The 20,373-nt window shown below is 38.7% G+C and overlaps 2 protein-coding genes across 2 annotated transcripts; both read left to right on the top strand.

Moving 5' to 3' along the window:
• The first annotated feature begins 15,643 nt into the window (after positions 1-15,643).
• LOC125178041 lies at positions 15,644-17,232 on the top strand. Its single transcript, XM_047880938.1, has 3 exons — positions 15,644-15,865; positions 16,591-16,887; positions 17,147-17,232. Exons 1-3 carry the CDS (start codon positions 15,667-15,669, stop codon positions 17,230-17,232), a joined length of 582 nt encoding a protein of 193 aa, XP_047736894.1. The 5' UTR covers positions 15,644-15,666.
• Positions 17,233-17,657: 425 nt separating this feature from the next.
• Positions 17,658-19,608, top strand: LOC125178040. The gene is made up of 4 exons (XM_047880936.1): positions 17,658-17,877; positions 18,288-18,462; positions 18,713-18,790; positions 19,245-19,608. Exons 1-4 carry the CDS (start codon positions 17,749-17,751, stop codon positions 19,442-19,444), a joined length of 582 nt encoding a protein of 193 aa, XP_047736892.1. The 5' UTR covers positions 17,658-17,748; the 3' UTR covers positions 19,445-19,608.
• The last annotated feature ends 765 nt before the right edge of the window (positions 19,609-20,373 follow it).

Raw genomic sequence — 20,373 nt, 5'->3', positions numbered from 1 at the left:
TTTGACAATATCACAGATACAACATATTCAAGTGATAAGTTCATTGAGTAGTATGGCATTTGATTATGAAATGTATGGTGATGAATTCTTAATATAGAATGTTTCTTGGGAAATAACTATGCTTTATATTATAATAAAATCTATATTCTCTAGATAGTCTAAGATGGGCTGTAATAATCACATTATCATTTTTAATGAGACCTTAATAAGAATGGGTGACTTAGAAAAATCACTAGATGTGAATGAGCTATGCAAGTCTCCTATGAAAGACACTTGCTACCACTACCTGCTTACTCAATCCCAGGACAACCAAGTTTAAGGTAAAAGAGGTTAATTTTTTATTTTATTTTACCTTTGAAGTAAAATGCCATATGGCCACAATCAGTTTCAGTATTGGACATTGAATAATACAGAATGCTGTTCATTAATTGAAATATACTAGTTGGGTAAAAATAAATTGAAGTTATGTTTGATATTGTGATTATTCATAATATCTGTAACTGCTACTCATGGTATAGCAGTGTTTGATGAGGATTCAAGACGTAGCCAAAACTGAGAGGCAATATGTAAATCTGAATTTGTTCTTATTTGAATTATCAAACATGAAATCAATTTATCCTTCTCATTCCTAGCAAATGCTGAAGGAAGAAGAAAATCAGGCTTAAACTGAATGAACAATAACCTGGCTTTATTATAGACTTAGAGTTTGGCTGCTCACTTACTCACATTAAGAATTGTTCCACATTAGAGATGGTGCATCATTCCAATTGTATTGATGCAAACTTTCAGAGAACACCAATAATAATTGACTTTGTCTTGAAAATTGAAGTGCATACTATTAAAAGGGATTCTGGATTTGCTCACTTGACTATCTGAATAATTTCAAATTTGATGCCAATATCAATAGTTTTCTCATTTCTTCTCCTTCCAGACTGCTCACTCGTGATGAACAGGAAGCCATACCTTGACTTGTCTAGTAGACAGCAAAAACGTCGTCGTCACGAAGCCTCAATGACTGTTGAAGCTCCAGTTGTAGATGCTTCAGCCCTGGTTGTAGTTTCTTCATCACTTCCAGGGGATGCGTCGGCTATTCTAATTGATGCTGCAGCTCATGATATGGGTCTGTCCAGTAATGGGAAACTACCATCAGCAAGTGACAAGCAACAGCATCTTGCATCAGCGTGCCCAAATGAGGGCTAATAGACGGAACACGTCCAACGTTACATCCGACGACGACTCGGAGACGGAGGACGACGAAGGCGGCGCATCAGCGTGACCGTGGACTGCGACGTCCTAAACTCATCATAAGGTCATAAGGGTGCTGGAGCTGGGGATGTTGCTGCTGCAGCTCCTTTAATAAAAGTTGACACTTCTTCAGTTCTTGCAAGAGCACCCTTAAACTTGGTCATGAAGAAAGATGAGTGCCCTAATTTTTCATCTTCTTCAAATGAATCCAACCAGGAAGAGGATTGCAGAAGCATTGATGAAGACAGTGAGATTCAAGACAAACAAGCTGCCAAGGATTGTCCTGATCTCCCTGAGGAGACTAAAGTTGAAACTGCAGTTAATAACTGGCTGATTGACTGCCCCAATGTTCCCAATTCAACTGTCACAAGTCTTCTGTACCATCTCGGCTCTTTCTTTCCTAGCATTGTTCTGACGGCGCAAACATTGAAAGATGAAGGGAATGTGGATCTATTCATAAAAAAGATGCACTGTGGTCGTTATGCTCACCTAAATAATCAGAAAGTTTGCATTGAGCAACATCTGATCCACATAAATTATTCTGATCCCACGCTATCTATCAATGTTAATGTTGATGGAATCCCAATTTTTGAGGACACGAGAAATCATCATGCCTACCCAATTCTTGTTGAACTGTGATCGAGTCCTTCCAAGATTATTTGTGTTGGTTTTTACCTGTCGGAATCTTGAATTTGTGAATGAAATGAAGGACCTGATTGAAAATGGAATTTACATTAAAGAAAATAACATTAAAATTGTCATCAAGGCATTTATATGTGATGCACCTGCAAGCGCCGATTTGAAACGTATTGTTAACCACAATTCTTATAACAGTTGTGAACGGTGCATCCAAAAACGAAGCTATGCTGGAGGACATGTAATTCTCAAAGACACTGCTGCCCGACTGAGGACTGATGCAGAATTTTTTATGAAAAGTGACCCTGATCACCACAAGTCAGGACCTTTGTCAATTTTGATTTCTGATGGATCTGAATATTGGACTGGTCACATCATTTGCCTTAGATTACATGCATCTTGTTTGCATTAGAATAGAATAGAATAGAAGTGTCGGCGTTGAAGAAATAGGCCCATGGCCTGTTGCCGATTCTTGAACTTTTCGTGACTTGATTCACAAGGGATCCGGCCTTTGGAACCCTATCTTTCCATAGCTGACGATTGATTGAGATAGCTGCTGGACTTATTGTAAGAGCGTCTGATCAGTCCAAGTCGTTTATTGGCTTTATTAACTTGACCTTCAATATGCTTAGAAAATTTCAACTCATTGTCGATATTAACTCCTAAATCTTTTCCGTTGTCGACTTCGAAATCATCACTCTGTCGTTGCAACCGTGTCTTCTCATACTGTAATCTTGCTGTTCATTATTCTTGCCAAGGTGGATAACTTTACATTTGTCAGCGTTAAAACGCAGCTGCCACTTATCAGCCCAGTCAACCAGCCTGTCAAGATCACCTTGCAACTGTACTTTTTGCGACGTATTCTTCACTGTATTATAAATTTTTGTGTCGTCAGCATACATCGAGCAAACGCTAGACTCAGCTTCTGGCAGATCGTTTATAAACGCAACGAATAGAATAGGCCCGAGAACGCTTTCTTGTGGCAAGCAGCTGCGCACTGAAGCCCAGTCTGATACGGACCCATTAATACTGACACGTTGTCGCCTCCCTACTAGAAAATCTCTGATCCATTTGAGTACATTACTCTCAATTCCCAAAGACTTCAATTTACGCAACAGCCGCTCATGTGGGACACTGTCAAATGCCTTGGCAAAATCGAGGTACACTGCATCTACTGGCTCCCTTTCGTCCAGCAGGCGAGTCCATTCGTTCAGAGTCGACAAGAGGTTAGTGGTGCAGGATCTCCTGGCAATAAAACCATGTTGACAGTCTGATAGGAGATTATTAGCAGTCAAATGATCTATCAATCGATCCCTTACAACAGATTCCATTACCTTGCAAACGACACTTGTCAAACTGACAGGGCGATAGTTGCCCGGGCAGCTTTTGTTACCTTTTTTGAACAATGGTGTCACTTGAGCTTCTTTCCAGTTAGCCGGCAACAAAAAGTGACGTCAGAGGGCTGGCTAGGACAGTTGCTAACTCTTTGAGTAATCTGGGGTGGAAGCCGTCTGGTCCACATGACTTGTTTGGATTTACAGCGATAAGGCGCTTGAGAACCTCTTCTTCTTGTATTTCAAAACTTGTTAATTTAGAGCCGACTGGGCGCTCCTCAATAGCTGGAATACTGTTCAAGTCCTCTTCAGTGAATACGCTACTGAAAAAATGATTAACTACGTTAGCTTTGCCCTCGTCAGACATTGACACGGTATTTGACAAGGACGGTATTTCTGATTTGAAAGTAGATCAGCAAAAGATATCCTTTTGCTGATCTACTTTCAAATCAGAAATACCGTCCTTCATCTTGCACTTCGAGCTAGCGTACAAAAAGAAGGCTTTCGGGTTCTTTTTTGCATTTTTAGCAATACTTTTTCGAGGGTTTTTACTGCGGTGCAACAGCTTTCTTTAGCTTGATTTCGAGCTCTTGCGTATAGGTTATAGTCAGCATCGCTTCGAGTCTGTAAATAACGCTGGTGTGCTTCCTTCTTTGTTTTCAGCTTTCATCCACCGAGTTTTTTGGCTCCACCGAGCTTAATTTTAGGTACACACGCATCAACTGCAGACACAACCGTGTCCTTGATGAGTGACCATGACTCAGCCACATTCATGTCCTTAACACAGTTCGAAATATTCACTGCATTCACTGCTTCACGGAGTTTATCATAGTCGCCTTTCGCAAAATTGAAACGCTCACGCTTCCGAGGCGTCTTTTCTGTACAGCACTTAAGTCTGAAAAACAATGATTGGTGATGGCTTTTGCCCAACGGAGCCTCGTGACGAAGCTCATCCAACATTGATTCATCACTGGTAAACACCAAGTCTAGAATATTGGGAGTCTATTTACTTCTATAATGGGTTGGTTTGGTAACGTGCTGGACTAGGAAGGAGTCTCTTACTGACTCCATGAACAAGGATGCTGGGTGATTCTCTTCCCTTGGAGAGGATCCATCTATCCAGTCTAGCTCTGGATGATTAAAATCACCAACGATCAACGTGTGTGACCTACGGAAAGTCATGCTCGGTAAAAGACTGTTTAGTACTTTATCATTATCAGAAGAACTGTTTGGTGATCTATACACGACGCCTATGAGGAGGCTAACTTTGCCTTTTAGATTAAGTTCGCACCACACTGATTCTCTAGCTGATTGATGTTCTGCAGGTAACTTGACTTGCTGGGCCCCATAAGAAGTTCTAACCCACAAAGCTATACCTCTACTGCACTGTTCTTCATTTAAGTTATGAAAACAATCAAAACCTGGCAACTGAAATTCAACAGGTAAAATTTTCCCCCCCGTGATTTTTGTCGGTGTTGTCTTGACATCGTGAAAGTGGTGGACCCGAGTCTCCTTGCTTTTCCGCCTGAGTCTCTCCTGCCATTTCTTGCGAAAATTTTCTCTCTCTAAAGGGGTAGCATCCTTCTTAACAAAGACTGAATTAAACTCTGTGAATTCACTTAGTTTCCTCTCAGCCTTTTAAGCACATGTCCGACCTGGGCTGTATCCTGCACAGTTACCAGCAGCGGTCTACAGGCGGTAGCGTCTTTCGATCGCAGCCTCTAGCATGCCGTTATATTCACAACGACGTTAAGTGCCTTGGCACAGCAATCAGTAATAAATTCAGCATCTGAAGCATTGCTTTCGGGAACGTTAAACCAAGCAAGGTTAAGTCTTCATCTCTCTCTATCCAGCAGTTCACGAGTGCTCTCGCTAGCGAGATCAGAGGTGACCTCTTTGCGGCCTTTACCTTCTGTGTTATCGCTATTTTCTGTTTTGTGCAGATGAGCTTTCATTTCCACAAGCTCGTTTCGTAACGAGTGTAATTCGCTACGCAACAAGCTCAATTCTTTATTGTGGTTCTCCTCCATTTCGGCTCTCTTTCTCAACTCTTGCTTGTTGGTTTCTTCAATTTTGTCTTTAAAAACAGAAAACATAGAAGAGCACTTCTCTTCCACAATTTTTTCGCTTTTTACAGCGCTAAGTGCAGGTTGTTGGCAGTCCTTGCAGTACCAGTGTACTGACTTGTTTTTGTGGATAACCGAGCAGTCAGTCTTGCTCAACTTTGCACAATTGTTGCAGATGGTATCCCCGCAACGATCACAGGCCACTGTAGCGTCATTGACGTTAAGCATTGGTGTTACTAAGCGCACTTTGAATAGACTAAAATCTTCCAAAAAAGCTGAAGCCAAGTGCCTCCTTAGTTGCTTTAATACAGAAATTTTGAATGAAAGAATTATGGCTTTCTCCCACTGTGTTCCTTCAGAATTCAGCAGGAAGATTTCTGGAGGCTTGAATTCATTAGCCTTCTGGAAAGCCACTGAGCTACGGCTCTTCTTATTGTATGCTGGAATTGTTTTACTTGAAAGCATAACAGCACAACCATTTTATAGACATTTTATCAACTTGTGTGTAGCTATGCGCATCCTTCTCAGCAAAAACCAACTTGAAAATATCAAAAATGCCCAGCAACTTTTGAAACAGTTTGTTGAATCATCAGTCAAACTATATGGCATGAGCTTCATTTCATATAATGTTCATTGTTTGCTTCATTTGGCTGATGATTATGTGAAATGGGGTCCACTAGATAATGTTTCTTGCTTTAGCTTTGAAAATTTCCTAGGAACTTGCGTGAAAGGTCGCCTGTCTGGAAAGAATAAGCCTTTTGAACAGTTGTGCCGCCATCTATCCATCCAGAATAGAAAACCTAGCCAAACCCTCTGTAATGTTAAAACATTTTTGAAAAATAAAATTGTACTGAAAAATGGAGTAATATTGAAGTCAGACTCACAGAGTCTAAAGGACAGTTGCATCATGTTAAAGTCAGTCGGAATTGCAATAATAAAAGAAATTAATGGTTCTAAATTGACTGTGGAACTGATGAACAATAAGCCTTTGTTCAATGATCCTATAAACTCTCAATCTGTTGGAATACATCGAGTAGAATGTTCTGGCCAAACTGCCACTACAAGTGTTGATGAAGTTCACTGTAAGATGCTCATATCACAGAACTCCTCCATTGCCATTGCCATTTTGCATATCATGCAGTGAATTTTTCTTTTGTCGTGTTATTGTCTCATTGAACCAGAAATTGACTAATAAGGAAATTTAAATTTTATCTATTATTTATGAACTGTATATTGAATATTTGCTAATAAACTTCCTAATGTGTGCCATTCCCTATCCAACCAGAGAGATGTGTTCAATGTGTTACCTTTCTTAGAAAATTATTTTTAATTCTTCTATTAATTTTAGACGAGTATTGAATTTCTTCCTTAGCCTCAGTCTTGTAGAAAAATGCACTAATCTAGGAAAATGAACGCTTTGGGATCATGTCACTGGTCATCTGGCATTTGGTAAGGGCCATTTGAAACTAATATTTTCCAATCTTCCCATGAACCAAAACTTTTTTCAGATTATATCCCATCCAAACATGCCTAAGAAATTTTCAGGGATATTTTTCTCAGACAGATTGTACATGGCAGATTGTCCCTACAGATTGGCTATGTAGTGACAAACGAACGTCATAAAAGAGTCTGGTGGCCTTCATAGGGTAATGTCACTGATTTGGCTAGAAATGAGACTCCTATAGGAGACCAGTGGACGCTCCACGCATACCGGAACATAGCGGTTGCTTCAGGTAAATACATAAGATCATAATTGTCTATACATCTCCCCTCAGGTGGGACTTCTGACGCGTGTCTGTGCTCGTCAGAAGTCCTATGGGATTTCGCGCTCCTTGGGGGATTGTTCCTAAGCGCCCCACCGCTGAGCACGCGGTGTCTAACTGCAGGTCTCAGTTGCGGGGTTAAGTTATTATGTAGGTAGGATTCCTTGCATTTCTCTTCTCTGTCTCTCTCGTACGGGCGGCCGACGTACCGTGTAAGCGACCTTTTGTTCGAGTGTCTTAGTTTCTGCTGCTTTTCACCTGTCTCTCCTTGTCACTTCGTCTCTTTGAGACGCTAACGCTGCTTCCTTCGAGCCAGCTTCAGCGTGCTGGACAATTGAGACCTTCCGCCCCTTGTGGGTGATGATTAACTAGAGATTTTGAATAACTGAGACCTTCCGCCTTGCTGGCGATGTTATATTTTGACCTCCGGTGCGAAATAGCTTGCTATCTGAAGCGCTAGCAAACCATCATACTGCTACTACTACTACTACTTGTCTATACATCTGGTGCCCTCAGGGGAGGACCTCTGACGGGTGTCTGTGCTCGTCAGAAGTCCTATGGGATCTCGCGCTCCTAAGGGGATTGTTCCTGAGCGCCCCATCGCTGAGCTCGCGGTGTCTGACTGTAGGTCTCAGTTGTGGGGTCAAGTTATTTTGTAGCTAGAATTCTTTACATTTCTCTTCTCTGTCTCTCTCGTGCGGGCGGCTGGCGTCCCGTGTAAGCGACTCTTGTTAGAGTGTCTTAGTTTCTGTTGCTTTTCACCTGTCCCTCCTTGTCACTTCGTCTCCTTGAGATGCTAACGCTGCTTCCTTCGAGCCAGCTTCAGCGGGCTGGACAACTNTATCGAACTCGTTCCTACGTACGTTTTGGTGTTCGAACCTATAAACGTAGGCTTTGACATCCAAAACTATTGAAACGTAATCGTTACTTATATAGAGCTACTTTTACTTCATGCAGAGTTTACTTACTTAATTTTACTTTGTATAGAGCTACTGCATTCATACGCATCTTATTATAATGTTATTAGCTTATAAAACGGAATATTGCTGGAGATCAGGCCAAATGAAGATAAGTTCAATGCATGATGTATCTAATGATCTGATTTCTTACAGTTTGAAATGAACCGCATATAGTGCATGATTAATTTTATACAAGATTGCTCAAAAGAATTTATTTAACTAGAGAGGCATTTCAGAAACAACATTTTTCATTATATGTTCCTATGAAACTATGAAAGTTCGGGGTAGTTAAATAGCTGGAAAAGTCATTTCAACAGCAAAAAATGAAAGAGTGAAACACGCATCTGAATTTTTCGAATCGCGATGAATATTGATGAGGATTTAATATCTAGGATGCTATTTTTGATGATTTGATTAGAATGAAGAGTTAAAAATGCCTTCACAGACCGCAAGCAACTCTCATCGTCTCGATTGTTCGAAAAGTTAAAATTACATTCTGACCCCAACGTTTATGAGCTAGTCCACGGCGAGTTACAGGCACTTTTCCATCATCCATGGTTTAAGCTATCCTGACTAGAAACAAATTTACTTGCTAAATATCCAAATATTTTGTATTTTTCTTCAATTTACATTATATATTGATATTAAAACTAAATAATATTCAAAAGTTCCAATTAAAATTCTGCATCTCAATGTGTCGTACTTTATACTTAATCAGTTTATTGTGGCAACATATCGACGTGCTCGTGCATCGCTACGCAATTTGAAGGAGGACTGAGCGTCGTGATCTGAATTCTGACAAACCTTCTGTTCAGACTTGAGAAGTTGAGAGGTTACCGTGGAGTGAGTGCAAATAGCGATTTTTAAACAATCGTTTCTCTCGAAATTGATCCAAAGCGAAGGTGAGATAAACTTTTTTTCACTTTTGTCAGATAAGCTTGCCATTTGGTACCAATAAACGATCGAGCAACTGCTGCCATCTCTAATCCTGAGAGCATGAGCCGAACCATCCGTCTCACATCATATCAAGTTTCGTCTCACAAGTGGCCTGTGGCATATAGTTACATAGCCTAGAGATTTGAAATTATTTTATAATTTCCTAGATTAGTATAGTATAGATTTGATTTGAAATTATCTTCAAGAAAATTAACTCCTTGAAGTAGGCTAGGTATGTGCACAAACTGTGCTCAAATGGAAACAATGCTGACAAAATGGTGGACAGCTACTGTTTGCATCAGTGCGCATAAGGTATTTAATTTTAAAGTCCTGCTCATATGTTAGCTTAATTTGAATAACTTTTGCTTGTAATTAAACTGAAGAAACTTGAACTACGAGGACACCATCTAGTTTTTTGAGAAATTATCAATTACTTACTTAGCAGAGATGTGCAAAGGGCAACAATTTATGCTAAAAATAAACATTGATATCATATTTTAAGATTAATTAAAGATATTCTCAAATCAATATTACAGTTCTTAGAGCATGCTCCCAAAATTTGAGAGCTCTGTGATTTCTACCATTCCAGTAATGCATGGTAGTAGCTACCATGTACTGCAGTTCACGTTCAGTTGTCATGAACTGGACACTGGTGAGGTATGCTGGTACTGGTAGTGTTTCATATTAAAAAGTTTATAGTTTATTGCATGTAATTGACTTAACAGGATGATTATACTGCCAGAAAGACATCATTACATGAAATTGTTTACATCGTTACATGCACCTAGTATCAGATTTTAATTAAGATCTACATACTAGTGAAATTTGTCAAGTGCTATTGCCTGAGTGCCAGTGCCAGTCAGCCTAGCCCTAAGCTAGACGCCAGGACGGCAATGCCATGCCCAAATGCCAATGGCGATTATCATCATTTATTGTAATTTTTACATCAATTTCACATAATTTCCATATCATTTCATCATTCATTCATTGTTTATTTATCATTTGTTTATCATTTATTCTTTAATCTGTCATTTATTCATCATATTTTTTATTGTCATTTATTTATCATTTACTTTTATTCATCATTTACAATTATAATTTATTCATCATTTATTTATGATTTATTTATCATTATATTCTGTTTATTTATCAAACTGGAATTTATTCTGTTAAATTCTGATTTTTGGGTAATTTATATCATTCACATCCACCAGTAATACCCATTTCCCCATCCACCTGCAGTCAAAATCTCAACCAAAATGGTTTATTATTATAGTTAGAATAGATAGCCTTCAACAGGAGCTTGCAAATAGTACCGTACTAAAATCTTTAAAATTGGCTCATATAATGATAGGAAACCTAGAAATGATAGTTTTTCTAAAAAAAAAGTGCCAAAAATTAGTCAACTTTTGGAGATGTATTTTAATAAAGGAAAAAATTCATAGCTTTTCCAATTTTATTTGTATTACACTTATATGGAAATTTTCTAAATTTTTTGCTCTATTCAGCTATATAATTTTCAGATCAGATAAAATGAAATTTTTGTGCACATGCCTACTTGAAGTGCTCGAACCCGTTGGATGTACTATGAAAACTATTGTTAACGTGAAGTTAAACGGTGATATCAGTCGTTTTATAATCTGTCCTTCTAGTTTTGTAAAAGCATAGCCTCACAGTGGCAAAGCATGGAATTATTTTATATGCTCTTTTTTTAGACCTACCAGTAAGTATCATGGCCAGTGGGGCATGGGCAATGTTCAGCATAATCAAGCATAGATATGGAATAAAATTTTGAACTTCATCAGGGAATAGATATGATCTGGTGATTTTACCTTACTACTTTTAGACTGAGTAGAGGACTCAATCAGAGTCAGACAAGTATATTCTGTTCAGAACATTCCATGATTTCCATCTGCCGGAGGAATAGGTAGTGAAATTTGGAATATAAGCATGAAAGCAGCATGCTCAGATTAATTATACTGAGTATGATTTGTAAGTACTTATTCATGAAGTGATTGTTGATAAAATGCAAATTCCATAGTCCATACTATATCTCAATGATTCTTCATTGAAACTGGACAAATGGCCCAAGTACTGGAGAGTGGAGAGTCCATTGGACCCAATCCCAGTGAGTGAGTCACTCACTCACTGAATTCTGGTTGGATGGTCTGATGATATATGAACAGGTACACATATACTATATAAAATCCTATTGTTCATGTTGAACTTGACTTGTATTGTGTAAGTGTGGAACTGAGCAAGTTGCCAGGAAGAAGCTGGGTTGATCATGGAACCATAAGTTCAAATCACTAGAAGTAGAATTCCATACTGCTGAATACACCTTAAATACAAATAGTTAAATCTCAACTTCTTTTTTGAGTTACCAGGCATTGCTTTCAAAAGTTGGATAATTCAATCATTATTTAATCATATTTATACGTGCATAGCGGCGGAGGAGTACATTTTTTTGTTGCTCTTCAAGTTTTTGAGTCTTATTAGTAAACTATTAATCATCTTGAATACCATTGTTATCATATATAAGAAATTTATCAAAATATTGATTCTATGAGGAAATACAAAATGAACTGATTTTAAAAAAAATTTCTGGTATTCCACTATGTATGACACACAAACGCATGGCCATAGATTTGAGAAATCCAACCAATACCCCACTAACAAAATTTGTCAGGAGCTTTTATAAATGGAATGTGCATTGCGTGTTTTCACAAATAGTTTTTAGAAATGTTCAATATCATGTCCTGGCTTCTCATTAAGTTTTCAGTCATTGGTCACTATTCTAACAAGTTTCCAAATGAATTGGGTTAAGCAAATTCTATGTCATGATGTCAAAGATTGGCTATTTGTGCAAATTTTCTAAAGTTTATTTTGATGATCAAGAGTAAAATGAAAATCAAAATCCTTTGGTCTGGTAAAATATATTTTCCACTAAACGAATTTGTTATATTACATTTGGAAACCACTTAATGACATGAATCATATTCCCTTATTATGTTCTTGTTGGTGTCTCATTTACAAAATATTGAACACCATCCGATATTGAGAGACATCAGCCTACTGCATTTATTTTCTAGTTATAAATAAATAATTCAAATTATTCATGAAAAATGTCCTTTGACAGAAATTCAGAGAAGTTAGTTTATATACGGTATGCACTGCTTAGAAATGGGCATACCTTGTATGGCTTTATCATGCATCATTTTTTGACAATATCTCAGATACCACATATTCGTGTGATAAGTCCATTGAGTAGTTTGGTTTATTATTATGAAATGTATGGTGATGAATTCTTAACATAAAATGTATCTTGAGAAATAACTATGCTTTAAATTATAATAAAATCTATATTCTCTAACCTAAGATGGGTTGTAATAATCACATTACCCATTTTTAATGAGACCTTAGGAAGAATGGGTGACTTTGATAAATCACTAGATGTGAATGAGCTATACAAGTCTCCTATGAAAGACACTTGCTACCACTTCCTGTTTACTCAATCACAGGACAACCAAGTTTAATGTTGAAGCAGTTAATTTTTTTTAATTTTACCTTTGAAGTAAAATGCCATATGACCACAATCAATTTCAGTTATTGGACATTCAATAATACAGAATGCTGTTCATTAATTGAAATATACTAGTTGGGTAAAAATAAATTGAAGTTATGTTTGATATTGTGATTATTCATAATATCTGTTACTGCTATTCATGGTATATAATATAGCAGTTTTTGATGAGGATTCAAGACGTAGGCAGAACTGAGAGGCAATATGTAAATCTGAATTTGTTCTTATTTGAATTATCATACATGAAATCAATTTATCCTTCTCATTCCTAGCAAATGCTGAAGGAAAAAGAAAATCAGGCTTAAACTGAATGAACAATAACCTGGCTTTATTATAGACTTCCAATTGTATTGATGCAAACTTTCAGAGAACACCAATAATAATTGACTGCGCCTTAAAAATTGAAGTGCATACTATTAAAAGGGATTCTAGATTTGCTCACTTGACTATCTGAATAATTTCAAATTTGATGCCAATATCAATAGTTTTCTCATTTCTTCTCCTTCCAGACTGCTCACTCGTGATGAACAGGAAGCCATACCTTGACTTGTCTAGTAGACAGCAAAAACGTCGTCGTCATGAAGCATCAATGCCTGTTGTAGCTCCAGTTGTGGATGCTTCAGCCCTGGTTGTAGTTTCTTCATCACTTCCAGGGGATGCGTCGGCTATTCTAATTGATGCTGCAGCTCATGATATGGGTGCTGGAGCTGGGGATGTTGCTGCTATAGCTCCTTTAATAGAAGTTGTCACTTTTTCAGTTCTGGCAAGAGCTTCTTCCTCAAACTTGGTCATGAAGAAAGATGAGTGCCCTAATTTTTCATCTTCTTCAAATGAATCCAACCAGGAAGAGGATTGCAGAAGCATTGATGAAGACAGGGAGATTCAAGACAAACAAGCTGCCAAGGATTGTCCTGATCTCCCTGTGGAGACTAAAGTTGAAACTGCAGTTAAGAACTGGCTGATTGACTGCCCCAATGTTCCCAATTCAACTGTCACAAGTCTTCTGCACCATCTCGGTTCTTTCTTTTCTGGCATTGTTCTGACGGCGCAAACATTGAAAGACGAAGGGAATGTTGATCTATCCATAAAAAAGATGCACTGTGGTCGTTATGCTCACCTAAATAATTGGAAAGTTTGCATTGAGCAACATCTGATCCACTTAAATTATTCTAATCCCACGCTATCTATCAATGTTAATGTTGATGGAATCCCAATTTTTGAGGACTCGAGAAATCATCATGCCTACCCAATTCTTATTGAACTGTGCTCGAGTCCTTCCAAGATTATTTGTGTTGGTTTTTACCTGTCGGAATCTGGCAAGTCCAACAAAATGCCTGATGTTAATGAATTTCTAATGGAATTTGTGAATGAAATGAAGGACCTGATTGAAAATGGAATTTACATTAAAGAAAATAACATTAAAATTGTCATCAAGGCATTTATATGTGATGCACCTGCAAGAGCCGATTTGAAACGTATTGTTAACCACAATTCTTATAACAGTTGTGAACGGTGCATCCAAAAAGGAAGCTATGCTGGAGGACATGTAATTCTCAAAGACACTGCTGCCCGACTGAGGAATGATGCAGAATTTTTAATGAAAAGTGACCCTGATCACCACAAGTCAGGACCTTTGTCAATTCTGAAGGAGCTGAATATTGGACTGGTCACATCATTTGCCTTAGATTACATGCATCTTGTTTGCATTGGTGTTACTAAGCGCATTTTGAATAGACTAAAATCTTCCAAAAAGCTGAAGTCAAGTGCCACCTTAGTTGCTTTAATACAGAAATTTTGAATGAAAGAATTGTGGCTTTCTCCCACTGTGTTCCTTCAGAATTCAGCAGGAAGATGTCTGGAGGCTTGAATTCATTAGCCTTCTGGAAAGCCACTGAGCTACGGCTCTTCTTATTGTATGCTGGAATTGTTGTACTTGAAGGCATAACAGCACAGCCATTTTATAGACATTTTATCAACTTGTGTGTAGCTATGCGCATTCTTCTCAGCAAAAACCAACTTGAAAATATCAAAAATGCCCAGCAACTTTTGAAACAGTTTGTTGAATCATCAGTCAAACTATATGGCATGAGCTTCATTTCATATAATGTTCATTGTTTGCTTCATTTGGCTGATGATTATGTGAAATGGGGTCCACTAGATAATGTTTCTTGCTTTAGCTTTGAAAATTTCCTGGGAACTTGCGTGAAAGGTCGCCTGTCTGGAAAGAATAAGCCTTTTGAACAGTTGTTTCGCCATCTTTCCATCCAGAATAGAAAACCTAGCCAAACCCTCTGTAATGTTAAAACATTTTTGAAAAATAAAATTGTACTGAAAAATGGAGTAATATTGAAGTCAGACTCACAGAGTCTAAAGGACAGTTGCATCATGTTAAAGTCAGGCGGAATTGTTATAATAAAAGAAATTAATGGTTCTAAATTGACTGTGGAACTCATGAACAAAAGGCCTTTGTTCAATGATCCTATAAACTCTCAATCTGTTGGGATACATCGAGTAGAATGTTCTGGCCAAACTGCCACTACAAGTGTTGATGAAGTTCACTGTAAGATGCTCATATCACAGAACTCCTCCATTGCCATTGCCATTTTGCATAGCATTCAGTAAATTTTTCTTTCGTCATGTTATTGTCTCATTCCCTGTCAAAATTTTCGTGCCGATTAAGGTCGTTTTAGAGGAACTATATTCGGCTTAGGGGTGAATCAGGAGCACCCTGTCAAAATTTTCGTGCCGATTAAGGTCGTTTTAGAGGAACTATATTCGGCTTAGGGGTGAATCAGGAGCAAGTCGGCCACGTAGGGTGTTTTGCTTCTATTTACCAGCCTCTTTGATTCTTATTTTCTTATAGGTTTTGAACTTTTGAACTGACGATGGAGCTGGACTCCGAAACGTTTTCATTCTTAAGAAATGGTTAATATTCTGGCTGTTTTCTTTGCTTTTAAATTCCTAGACGAGTATTGAATTTCTTCCTTAGCCTCAGTCTTGTAGAAAAATGCACTAATCTAGGAAAATGAACGCTTTGGGATCATGTCACTGGTCATCTGGCATTTGGTAGGGGCCATTTGAAACTAATATTTTCCCATCTTCCCATGAACCAAAACTTTTTTTCAGATTATATCCCATCCAGACATGCCTAAGAAATTTTCAGGGATATTTTTCTTAGATAGTACATGGCAGATTGTCCCTACAGATTGGCTATGTAGTGACAAACGTCATAAAAGAGTTTGGTGGCCTTCACAGGGTAATGTCACTGATTTGGCTAGAAATGAGACTCCTATAGGAGACCAGTGGACGCTCCACGCATACCGGAACATAGCGGTTGCTTCAGGTAAATACATAGAGTCATAATTGTCTATACATCTCCCCTCAGGGGGGACTTCTGACGCGTGTCTGTGCTCGTCAGAAATCCTATGGTATCTCGCGCTCCTAAGGGGATTGTTCCTAAGCGCCCCATCACTGAGCTCGCGGTGTCTGACTATAGGTCTCAGTTGTGATGTCAAGTTATTTTGTAGTTAGGATTCTTAACATTTATCTTCTCTGTCTCTCTCGTGCGGGCGGCTGGCGTCCCGTGTAAGCGACCTCTTGTTAGAGTATCTTAGTTTCTGTTGTTTTTCACTTGTCCCTCCTTGTCACTTCGTCTCCTTGAGATGCTAACGCTGCTTCCTTCAAGCCAGCCTCTGCGGGCTGGACAATTTAGACCTTCCGCCCCTTGTGGGTGATGAACAATTTTTGATTTGAGATACGTTCGATGACTGAGACCTCCCACCTCTTTGTGGTGATGTTCATCGGTGCGAGATAGCTAAATAGCTAAAGCGCTAGTAAACATATGGCTACTAAACTAACTATACTTCTGGTCTCACGAACAATTTTCTTTGCATTGCATTGTTGAGCTCATGTTTTGATTTTTTATTTCGAGGCTGTGTGTGGAAGTTTGGCCAGTTTTTGTTGACCTTGCGTACCTATAACCTGCAAGTTGTAGGTTCTGTTGGTTTTCAGCCCTTCACACTTAATTCGTTGTAATCCAAATGTTAAGGTTTGTCACGTCTATTTCAGATGATTTTGAGCGAGCCGAGCAGATGATTCTCCTAGGGGAAGCTCCGTCAACTTCATCAGAAACGGAAGCCTGCAGTCCAAGGACCATGCAACATCTCAGAAGGTCGTCTGGCGCGTCCCAGCGCTCGGCTGCACAGCCCACTTCTCCAGCAACTCCTAGACTGAAGGCACGGGACGCTTCAGCTACCGCCGCGCGTTCGTCAGTTAAGAGGAAAAGCCCCCGTTCTCATTCCGTGAAGACCACAATACTACAAGAGGGGGTCAAGAGAAGACTACTCCAAGACGTCGGTCGACAAGGTGTGTGCCGAATTACATAAAAACCTACAATTTCTCACTTTCACAAAACTTCGTTTTGCATCATTAGTTTTTCGTTCTTCCACATTGTTCTATCGAGCTGGCTTTCTATTCCATGTATGTGAGCGCAATGGGCGACAAAAAAATGTTGCTCTCAAACCTATGTTATAATTTGCTAAGAAATATCTTAGTGCCTTTGTTTTCGGCTAGGATCCCAAGCAAGGTGTATAATATCTTCATAATGCTACTTTTATCAACCTAGCGGAGTCTGATTCTGATGAAGAGGAGGCATCAGATGGCAGGCGGCTTCAGATGGTGGACACCGCTGAGTTTGTCCCATCATGGTGAGTGACTGAATGCTGGGCAGCCTACCCTGCGATATGTCCAAATTTGTACCATAAATTTGCTGATTCCTCGATAACAATTTTTTATAGAAGGTGCCCTATTTTATTTTTAAAGAATAGTTTCACTATTTTTGGACGAGGATAAGATCGAAAATAATATAACAATATTCCGGAGAATTCGTGATGGTCATTTTTTCGGCTAGCGCCAAAGGAGACGAAAACGAGACCAAAACGAGACCGAAACGAGACCAAAACGAGACCGAAACGAGACCAATACGAGAATAACACGAGACCTATACTAGACCAAATCAAAAACAAAACTAAAACGAGATAAAAACGAAGTTTAAATATTTTTTTGAGTGGATGAGATTAAAAATAATGTAAGAATATTCAAGAGAATTCATGATTATTTTTTATTGCCAGCGCCAAACTCGATTCGTTGAGTTATGCACGCGTATCGGAGGATGAAGAAAGTACGAAGATATTGAAACAAGTTCATCGAGTCGTTCACGAAAACAACATGTTGCTGAAGGAAATCAAAGAGCAAATGAATAAAGACATTCCTTCATTGGTGTACGCTCCGTTAACGCCAATGTATCCGGCCAACTCTCACGAAGAATTACAAGAGTTGGTTAAACGAGAACAAATGGTAAGTTAGCGAACTGAAATTCGTTTCGTGCAAACACTCCATTATCCTTTAGGCACTTGTTTTTCATGACGTTTTCAATCTATGACAAGCAATTGAACGTATGTTACTATAGTTTGTAAGCGCAGAAATGCTAGGATTTCTTATCTAGCTTATGATTTCCGTGGTAGATTTTAAATTTTTCGAAATTCACAATATTTCGTCAGAAGTGGGAATCCATAATCTCCATACCCTTCTGACTACAATTTTTTTCCATTTTTACTAGCGTCAATGATGGAGGTGATAATAAGGGTCTTCATATTAGAAACCGTACTATAGAAGAAACGTGGTTAAAAAGGTTTTCACTGTATTACGTTACTTCCTTATCTAAGTTTTATGATATAAAATATGATAGAACATACTTTTATATTCAGATTGTAGCACTGCAGGCTGTCTCAGAGTGCAATTTATCGAGGACAGTCATCACAATGATGAAGATGCTCATGACTCGAGCCTTGGCCATGGAGTTCTCCATGACAGGCCTCGGTGACAAGAGACGGCCTTGCAAGATAAAATTCGACAACTCGCCAGCTTGTTTCTTGGTTGAGCGTGAGTAATTTGATAACTTTACCGCTGCGAGTTTACTCGTAATGCTTCGGACTGGAATTTTACTAGGAGTTTATGACAAGACAAAGTACTTGCACTAATTCTTCCCTGAGTACTTTCAATCAACCAATCCGGGAAACACGAATGCATGATATATGAAGAAAATGTTGTAAACTGATCCGTATTGACGAGGCATAAAAACTTGATAACTTTTCTAATATATTTATATGAAGCTCAATGTACTCATTCGCAGGCTCCGTTGGACTGAACCCGTTGTATTCCCGTGAGCCACGGAGTGCTGTGAAAGCAGCAATTCGGAATGCTCTGAAAGGTAATTGTCGCTTTCGAAAGATTTCGTTATAGAAATTCATTGCCAGCACAGCTAACAAAATTTGAATTTTCCTTTATTTCATTGGACAGCACGAGTTTATTTAACAAAAAGTTGTCTTCGAATCGCTAATTTTTTATTGAATAATTTTTATTTGCGTCCTACATAAAGTTCATGGTTGTGAAATGCAAAATTCTTCAAAGATTTTCGCATAGTGCATTTCTCAAACGATTTATTATTTCTGAAGCATTCATCAGGAAAGAACTCCGTCCAATTCGTTAGTTACCCACAACTTCATATACAAGAGCTTTGTCTAATTCGTGTCTTTCCTCCTAACTCCCCATCCGCTAGCTCCAATGAATTTCCAGGTCACTTTAGGCCATCGTATGCTGGTCGTGTAGGTTTTACATTATTTGATAATGTTGAGAATTATTTTTTAAATTGCTCTTTATTTCAGGTGCCACAGATTGGGACGGCCATCGTGGCAGAAGGTTAAATGCAGCTGCAGCTGCAGACCTCGGATGTGAAGCAGGAGCGTCAACGTCTGCCGCAACCACGAGTGGTCCCTGCAGTGACGGCGATCAAACTTCGAGTATCGGCATCATACAGAAAACCGTAGAGCTTCTTGCTCCATCTTACATCTTCGGTTCAGACTAGAGTATTTAGTTCAGATGATTTAGTTTCATATAATTTAGTTTCATTGGGTCATCGATCTAAAAAGGAAAGCTTTAAAATGTAGTTCATAATGTTTCTAAATATCCACGATCCTGATTTTCATAATATTTTAGACACGCTCATCTATTTGTCACCACATGCATACTTCAGTCAACACCTTCCCATGTTAGTTGGTACGTTCTTCATCTTGCTCGCAAGTACCATCTGTATGCTACACTTGTTATCTCTAGTGCGCGGCCACTCTTGTCTGCCCGCCACCACCCCGTGTCTGAATCTTTTTCTTTCAGTCATTCAGTTCAGTAATGTGCATTTATTTCTACGTCACACCTATTTGGCAGGCTCACAACTTGTTACTAAATGGATTTTTCAATACAATTCTCCCACTTTTTATTATTGTTTCATTGTAGTCAAAACCTTAGGTGATATCTATGCCATTGTAGTCAAAATCTTAGGTGATATCGATGCCTTTGTAGTCAAAACCTAAGGTCATATCGATGCCTTTGTAGTCAAAACCTAAGGTCATATCGATGCCTTTGTAGTCAAAACCTTAGGTGATATCGATGCCATTGTAGTCAAAATCTTAGGTGACATCGATGCCATTGTCAAAATCTTAGGTGATGTTCATGCCATTTATGTCAAAGTCTTAGGTGATATCGCTGTCGTTGTAGTCAAAACCTTAGGTGATATCGCTGCATCATGAAAATTAGCAGTCAATAATTTTAGTGTATCCTCGGCTGTATATTCCCGAGATTCTTTGCTTGTACTGTCATGCTGGAAATGCATGCACGTTCACATGAATGTGTATGCATATCCAGTATGGGAGTGCAGAGGCAATGATCTCGGCGATATACCGCCGAGGTTTTTTTTAATAAATAATTACAGGCGGCCATGTAAGTTGCGCCGGAGTTTTA

This window comes from Hyalella azteca, unplaced genomic scaffold, assembly GCF_000764305.2.
Source record: "Hyalella azteca isolate HAZT.00-mixed unplaced genomic scaffold, Hazt_2.0.2 contig6656, whole genome shotgun sequence".
In the NCBI taxonomy this organism is placed as follows: domain Eukaryota; kingdom Metazoa; phylum Arthropoda; class Malacostraca; order Amphipoda; family Hyalellidae; genus Hyalella; species Hyalella azteca.
The sequence above is the reverse complement of the archived record's forward strand: the minus strand, read 5'-3'. Positions and strand labels throughout refer to the sequence as shown.